The sequence below is a fragment of the Simochromis diagramma genome, unplaced genomic scaffold (assembly GCF_900408965.1).
Source record: "Simochromis diagramma unplaced genomic scaffold, fSimDia1.1 OVJJ01000402.1, whole genome shotgun sequence".
Classification (NCBI taxonomy): domain Eukaryota; kingdom Metazoa; phylum Chordata; class Actinopteri; order Cichliformes; family Cichlidae; genus Simochromis; species Simochromis diagramma.
Window position 1 is genome coordinate 7,189,443 of NW_024386972.1, and position 8,247 is coordinate 7,197,689.

The 8,247-nt window shown below is 42.3% G+C and overlaps 1 protein-coding gene across 2 annotated transcripts in view; it reads left to right on the forward strand.

Annotated features, from left to right (window-relative positions):
- The window catches only part of LOC120738124 (glutamate receptor ionotropic, NMDA 2C-like), a 62,584-nt gene extending 58,954 nt beyond the window's left edge, over positions 1 to 3,630 (forward strand). Inside the window, exon 16 of one of the 2 annotated variants that reach the window (XM_040039195.1) lies at positions 110 to 3,630. In XM_040039195.1, the coding sequence (XP_039895129.1) occupies positions 110 to 1,669 (1,560 nt within the window). In that variant the 3' untranslated portion in view covers positions 1,670 to 3,630. The remainder of the gene's footprint in view (positions 1 to 109) is intronic. The other variant, XM_040039196.1, reaches the window with a different exon arrangement.
- Positions 3,631 to 8,247: the final 4,617 nt, after the last annotated feature.

Genomic DNA, 8,247 nt, shown 5'->3' on the forward strand with positions numbered 1-8,247 from the left:
AGGTAATGCCAAAGTAGTCCTTAAAAAGATCTTTGGGGGCAAAGAATTTTTCTCACGTCCTGTCTTCATTCTTTATTTGTTTTTTTTGTCCCTCTCGTTTATCTTTCAGGGTATTTACAGTTGCTTCAATGGAGTGGAGGATACTGGGCGTTCGTCTGGTTTGGCCAAACCTGATTTGACCTCCAATTACGCACAAGCAAATATGCTTAAGATGCTTCGAACTGCAAAGGATTTGGTCTCCACCGCTAATGTAGAGAGCTCCCTGGACAACGCCACCAAGACCATTGAACAGCTGAGTCGACATGGTGGCAGCTTGCCTGTTCGTGTTCCACAAGTTGCCACAGAAGCTGTACCAGCAGGGTTTGCTTATATTACAGAGAATCATTGCTCTCTTCCTCAGCAGTCTCTAACCCCACCTCTGACTGCTGTAACCTCTCTGAAACAGCAGAGGGGTATGAGCAGGCCCACACCACTGCGCTACACACTACCAACACGCTCTACTTCATGTCTGTATGACAGACCACTTCCTGTTTCCAGCCTCAGCAGTCCCCACTTGGCCGTTGGAGAGCCACTCCCTCATCAACATCCACACCACTACCAAACCACCGGGAGACTCTATGTAGACACCCACTCACACTCGTCCTTCATTCCCTGCACCGATCTCCAGCTACCTGACATCTACACCTCTCACCCAGCCTCCTCACCCCAAAACCAGCATGTTCAACTGGGGTTTTCCCGACGGAAAAGGAGGTCCAAGAGTTTTCAGTTTGACGATGGGGATGTGGAGAGGAGAATACACGGGGAGCAGGAAAAGAGTGACAAAAGTCCTGTGTGTCTGAGTGAGCTTAAAGTCAACCACCTCCAAGACAACCACATGTCGTCCCCGAGCGTTGACAATATTTACACAGGGGAGACGATGCCTCCGCGTGTAGAGAACTACGGCTCTTGGCCACCGGAGGACCTTGTGCTGAGAGGCAGACGCAGACACAGACGCCCCTCTTTTCTCAAAGCAACATGGGGTAGCGAGCAGATCCACCAGCTTGATGAATCCCAGTCTTCCCTGTCCAGTCAATCACCTTCAACCCTTCCAGACCTCTTCCCATGTATTCTTACTCAAACTACACCTGCTAAGGCATACAATCCTGCACACCTTCGAAACAACCTGTGCCTCCCAAGGAACCAGGCCTACCTCCATATAAGGGAGGACCAAAGGAAGCCCAATGGGCGTAAGGGCCAGCGGCTGCGCTACTCGCACTCAACCCACCTACCAACATATGGAGAAGCAGTGCAACATGGGACTGGGATAGGGCGGGGCGTGGTACGGAGAGCCACCAGCTTGCTCAGCAGACAGTATGCGCATTACCTGAACTCATACCCTGGACTCCCCCTCTACCATGGTCCCCTGGACTTGCAGCACCACAGCCAGACTGCTAGCAATCACCCAGGATCCAGCCCAGTTTGCCAGCTGTTGGCTTGTGGTGGTGGGGGGTGTGGGGGGCAGCGGGCTCTGTTGTACCAGGACAGTGTGTATGGAGCCTACGGGGTCTATCAGGGGTCCCAGACTGGATCAGAGGCTCAGGTAGGTCAGGGAGCAGGGGGGCAGCCTGTGGGGAGCCCCTGTGTACTTAGGCCCTGGCGACGGGTGTCCAGCTTGGAATCTGAAGTTTGATTGGACACCTCTAGGACCTCAAAAGGTGAAAATTGTGGTTATACAGTTGACAGGACATTAAAACATTACCACTGTGGAGAGAGTTTATTGGTTAGATTAACGTAAAAGGGTAAAGTGTGTGACTTGAAGTAACTGTTGATTTTCGATGTGACTTTATGTGGTAAAGAACAAAGTTTTGGCTCGCCAGATTTTACGGATATGTTGAACTGACGCGATAATCAGTACAGAAAGAAGACTGCACTGTTACCAATATATCCTCAAGAAAGCTACCGAAATCTGACGTTGGCAGGTTAAACCCACTTGCTGCTTTCTTATGAACAACGCTTATGTGTTTTCTGTGCTTCAATGTGCACCAAAATTTACAGCAGTCTATGGTGTTGGCGCATGGTTAAACTATAACCAGAGTTTTCATGCTGTGTGTGTTGTGTATATTTTATTGTGGATGGTTGGGATTTAGTCTTGGGTGTCGAATAGATGGACTATCTTTAAACACAACCACCAAAAACAAGCAGCCATTGTAGCAAGATATTTTAAGAGAGATGCAAAGCAGACGTGGAGAGTTTTATTTCCAACATGAAACATTCAGTATTAAAATGCTTGTATTCCAGAAACACAAAGCAGCAGCAGTTTTCTAAACTGAAGTAATAATCATTTTGAGACATCTGTTATTTTCAGGTAACTTAATTAAATATTCATAATGTTTTGGAGCTAAAATCTTCACGTCTTCATTTAGTGATGAGGCAGACAAGGGATTGACTATGTGAAAGCAGTCCATGTGAACACAATCTGCAAACTGGTGAAAGCGACAGGACAGGATTGACCAGCACTAGGTGTCTTAAACTATGGACTCTCGTTCCTCGCTGTGTCTCACTGTGAGGCTACAGTACAGCACAACATCGCACAGGGCCTGACATTAAATCAATTCTATATCCTAAATACTATATCAATATAGAGAAATGTGTTAATTGAGGCTGTTAGTGTCATATCCATGTATTCTACATATGATAGGAATTTATAGTCACTCTTTTTCTAAATACACCTCTGGCACATTCTGAGTTTTTCTTTTTGTAAAGCTGTCGCTGATTTATTGAAACATTTGTTATTACTGTATTAACTCTACAGTTTGCCTATATTACGATTTTCATCACTCCCTCTTTTCCACTCTTTTATATTCCCTCATTGTCCCTATTTCCCATCTCCTCTAACTGTTTAATGATCAAATTTAAATGAGGTAATTGAAAGCTATTCTAGTATCTATATTACCTGGCTCCCTCACCCTGTAATTAATCACTTAGACCAATTAAAGAGCCTTTTTGAAAGAATCTGCATGTGTACTTCTTCTTTGTTGCTCCTATTTTGTTGAGGAACATTTGTATTCTAATAGAATACAAAGCCATATTACAGTACTCTGGGTAGCCCGATACTTGATTCCATGACCTTAGTTCTTCACAGCATAGAAAGTTTCATAGTACAAGGTGGTGGAAACATTCCTTAGAGATTTTGGTTAGCTACACATCTGTATCGCAAATCTTATTCAGCCCTGGGGTCAAATCAAAAGGAATATCATACGGATCCTTCAGGTTACACAGAATACATTGTTCACTATTATGTTAAGGTGGACAGACTGTGAACCAAAGCCTTTTTTTATGCATCAAATATTTATTCAAGCGTTTTGCACTCAATTATTTAAAACAAGCATCGCCTCAGGAAAGTTTTGATGGTGGACGGGAATGCTGGGAAATGTATCACTTGTACTTCTTGATTTAGCTTCCTGTCATTTGTAGAAAACGCTCGTGAACCGGTTGACGTCAACGATGCAATAATTTGTTTATAGTAAATGTCGTCAGCACAGTGGCATTATAAATTATGTTTAGCAGGTAAAGTAATATAATAGTGCAACGGTCTCCAACCTTTTTTGCACCACGGACCAGTTTATGTCCGACAGTATTTTCACAGACCAGCCTTTAAGGTGTCGCAGATAAATACAACATAAAACCAGTACCAGTACAAAAAAAAAGAGAAGATTTATTCATAACACCCAGGAAAAGATCCAGGGAAACCGAGTTAACGATAAAAACAATAAAAAAAGAAATGCCGACAAAAAATGATAAAAACCCTGAAAACCATAAATTTCACACCTGAGCCTCAACTCTCGCGGCCTGGTACCAAACGACTCACGGACCGGTCCATGGCCCAGGGGTTGGGGACCACTGTAATAGTGATCAAAGGAGGAAGGAGATAAGAGAGCAGAGTAACTATGTCACCAGGACCTCGGATCTGAGTTATCAGTGACTTTGCTGTGACAAAAGATCAAGTTCTGAGGGGTGAGTACTGTTTTTGTAAAGAATTGTTGCATGTTGAAAATATACAAACATGTCATTGTGTGTATGTTACAGAGATTTTGTGGTAGATTATGAGGCACAGCTAAGTGCCTGCTGTTCAGTGTCTTAATTCAGACTTCTCTGTAAATACACATCTGTTAATACATACACGACTTTTGAACTAGCTTCTCTATTTGCCAAACCTCTGATCACATATCAAAAATCAACACATATGTGTAGAAAATACAGTTAAACATACTTAAATATCAAACAATGGCACAACAGTGATATCTGATAACTAAGAACTTAGAAAATATACAAGTTAGAAAGGACAGGAAAGACAGACTAGCGGACGAAGATGAGGATCTGGTCACAGATCAAAGCCTCCTTCGCTGATCTTGTCATATGGAGGTCAATCATCTGCTGCAGCATCCGGGAGGAATATCCTTTTGGTGTTTGGGTCACATGTCAGCTGGTGACACAAATACAAGGCAGAAAAAAAGATACCATCAACTGGCAGTGATGTTCTTCTGTCACTTCTAATCTGCTGTCAACTTTTCAACTTTTGACATAATTTCTGTCAGCGTTTACCAAACCTGACAGAGTGGCGATCATGGCACGCTGTTAACTCTCCAGTAACCCCTGCCTGAAGCAAATTCAAGCAAAGATAACATACCTCAGTCCAAGGTGACCTTTTACTCCATGCTGTTGTCATAACGAGATAAGACTCCATTGAGGAAGCCGGATGAGTAATGTTCGGGAGCAAAAACATTGAGCACTATGATTTTTCCATTACTTTCTTCTTTGTTATTGGAGCATTGCCTTAGATTGGACCATAATATTGATTTAATCCTCTTCTCTGCTGCTGATCCCATATTTTTAGCATTTGAGGTAATTGGACTGCTTTTCATCCTAGAAGATCAGAAAGAGGCTCAGCGGGCTTTGGTAATTATGTAATTAAGACATGCTTTTTGGCCCAAGATAAAAAGCCTGGATTTGAACAGGTGAAGGTGGATTTTATCTTTTTGGGTACAACTATCTGATAGCATTGTTGTGCAAAAGGAAAGTATAGTTAGAAGAGATGCCCATCTCTATATCATAAAGCATCTATGTCATTTTCTTTTGTTGGTGAGAAGGAAAAAATGGATGCTTCTGAATTTGAACTTGTAATCTATGAAGCAGCAATGTATACAGTGGAGAATGATGTACTTGTGCTAATAAAAACATAATCTAAATATAGCATAATCTAAAATAACCTTCTTCAGATGGAGGTTTTAAGAACTGCACGTTTCACTTCTTTGTTACACATTAACATCTGGAAGAGCTTCTCCATTCTGCTGTGGGGAAAGTAATTCATCCCAGCCATCAGTAAACACCCTCTACATGCTATCAGGCCATCTGGGGCTCTGTGACCAGATCTCTCCACATTTATGTAACTGTAACACATCAGCACCATTTTTTTTTTTTTTTTTTTTTTGCCATTCTTTAGCTCTTGCATATTGTTTTTATATTTACCATATGTTAAATTACAGTTCACATTTTTTAGTTGTTAGTGAAAAGTTTTAACTATTGCATGAATATAAATAATAACTAACCTTAAGATGACTCATAAAAACTCTTTGTCAAAACTTTGGTTTTCATTGAGTCTGAATTTTAAATTGTCCTGATCTCTATGGATCTATGGATTGTTATGCATGTCCATCCATCCATCCATCCATCTTCATCCGCTTTATCCGAGGCTGGGTCGCAGGGGCAGCAGCCTAAGCAAAGAGGCCCAGACCTCCCTCTCCCCAGCCACCTCCTCCAGCTTATCCGGGGGAACACCAAGGCGTTCCCAGGCCAGCCGAGAGATATAATCTCTCCAGCGTGTCCTGGGTCTGCCCCGGGGCCTCCTCCCGGTGGGACATGCCTGGAACACCTCACCCAGGAGGCGCCCAGGAGGCATCCTTGTCAGACGCCCGAACCACCTCAGCTGGCTCCTTTCGATGTGGAGCAGCAGCTGCTCTACTCTGAGCCCCTCCCGGATGGCTGAACTTCTCACCCTATCTCTAAGGGAGAGGCCAGCCACCCTTTGGAGCATGTATGGATCTAAAAAAAAAAAAATCAAAAGTCACAGCGAGAAACACGGGTGAACCTTCGTAAAATTGACTGGACCACCAAAATTGCTCCAAGAGCCCACCACATCCAAGAGGTCACAGAAGAACCCGGAACAACATTTGAAGATCTGAATGTCACACTTGCCCAAATAAGATTAACACAGCATTTTATTAAAAGAACATCATACTAACAGTTAAACGTGGTGGAGGTGGTGTGGTGGTCTAGGGCTGCTTTGCTGTTTCAGGACCTGGACGACTTGTTATACTTGATGGAATCATGATTTCTGCTGTCTACTAGAAAATCCTGAAGGAAATGCTTTGAAGCGTAGCCTTACTTGTGTTATTCAGTAAGACAATGGCCAGAAACATAAAAGCAAGTCTCCTCTGAATGGTTAAAAAGACAAAATGAAGTTTTTGGTGTGGCTGTGGCCTAGTCTGGACTTAAATTTGTTGGTTTGAATAGCTTTTCCCCCCCTAATAACTAAAACAATTTTAAAACTGCATTTTGTATTTGTTACTTGCATGTGGAAAAGAAAATCTTCACTGGACTCTTTGCAGTCGAAGTAAAACTAAGTAATCCCATGATTAGGTAATTTGCAGAACCACCTTTAGCAACAATAACCAATAAGCGCACTCTTCTTACAGTTCATTGAGGTTTTCAGACATTTTTCTAAAGGTCCTGCATAGCATTTCAATCAGACTGAGATCTGGACTTCGGCTGAACTATGCACATTATGGCCAAAAAATGTTTTAAACAGATTAAGATTTTTCCTGGAAATCCTTAACAAAAGAAAACAAACCTATATGGTTTTAGTCTTTTTATAACGGCACTGTTATTCATTTTAACATTTAACATACTAACTGAAGCCTGCAGAGTCTCAGATGTAGCCCAGTATCGCATGGTCTGATCTTAGGGTGTATATGCTGGGGCCTTCACTGCCGCGAAGATTGTGTCATTGCGTTAACACTGTGAAAACCACAGCTTTCATAGAGATGGTCACACTTGTTGATGATCAGTCATTTGATTATTTTTAATTCCAACAAGTCTCTTCTTTTTAACAAGTCATATGTCTTTGTATACACAAACTGTGCAGGCTGCGACACTTGCTCGATGAACCACTGTGCCTAAGGACAGCAAAAACGGCTGCAGACTCTTCTGTTTTGTTGTTGTTGCACAGCATGAAAAGGCTGGCACAGCTAGCAGATAATGGTAATAGCCACACAATAACTGTGAGACACTGTACAGAAAATCATTTCAGTGTTTTACTTGAGTGCTTTGAATTTAAAAAAAAAAAAAAATAAGCACAGTCATTTGCATTCCTTGAGGTGACTAAATGCCTGGAAACCTGGATGTATTCCAGTGTGTGTGTGTCTGTGTGCCTGTGTCTTGATTACATGTGTGTAGAGGCTCCATCAGTACTGATGAAGGACCTGTCCTGCCAAATGATGAAAGATGTGACTCATGCATATGAAAACATCAATGGAGCACCTGGGACAGGCTGCCGACGTCACACACAGAGACCAACACATTGACATGTTTTTAATATGAAGTACTTGCACAACATTTACACATTCAAATCATTTTTTTTCCATCTATAAATACATACTGACACACATAAACATATGGCATCTCAATCCCAGACACGGATGAAAGGGGAGGGAAGCACATGAAGAAATGAAGAACAATTAGGCACCTTTAACAGCTTGCTGATTTAATTTTCATGTCAGGACACAGTAGTCTATAAAGACCACCCTTGAAGGTAAAACATTATTCATCCATTCATCTTGTCATTTGCACTGACACGCCTCACTTCACACTGGGATGTTCGACTCGTTCATCCAGTGTGTAAATCTGCTTGTTTATGACCTCTTTTTAAATAAAATTAATGCCAAGAAGCACAAACTGAATCTGGCAGCCCAGTTAATTTTTAATTATGCATATGCTTTTCTTTTTTTTTTAAAATATATGGATATAAACAAGCAGCAACCTTGACAGGGTCGACGGCCACAACGTCTGGAGTCACCAGAGAGCCGGAGTCCGGTCTCCTCACACCTCCCGCTTGCGAATAAATTGCTTCACATATCGCGGCAACAGCTCCAGATGCTCTGAGTCACCTTGAGACAAAAGGCTGGCTTGCCCTCCCTGATAGGTGAGAAGAAG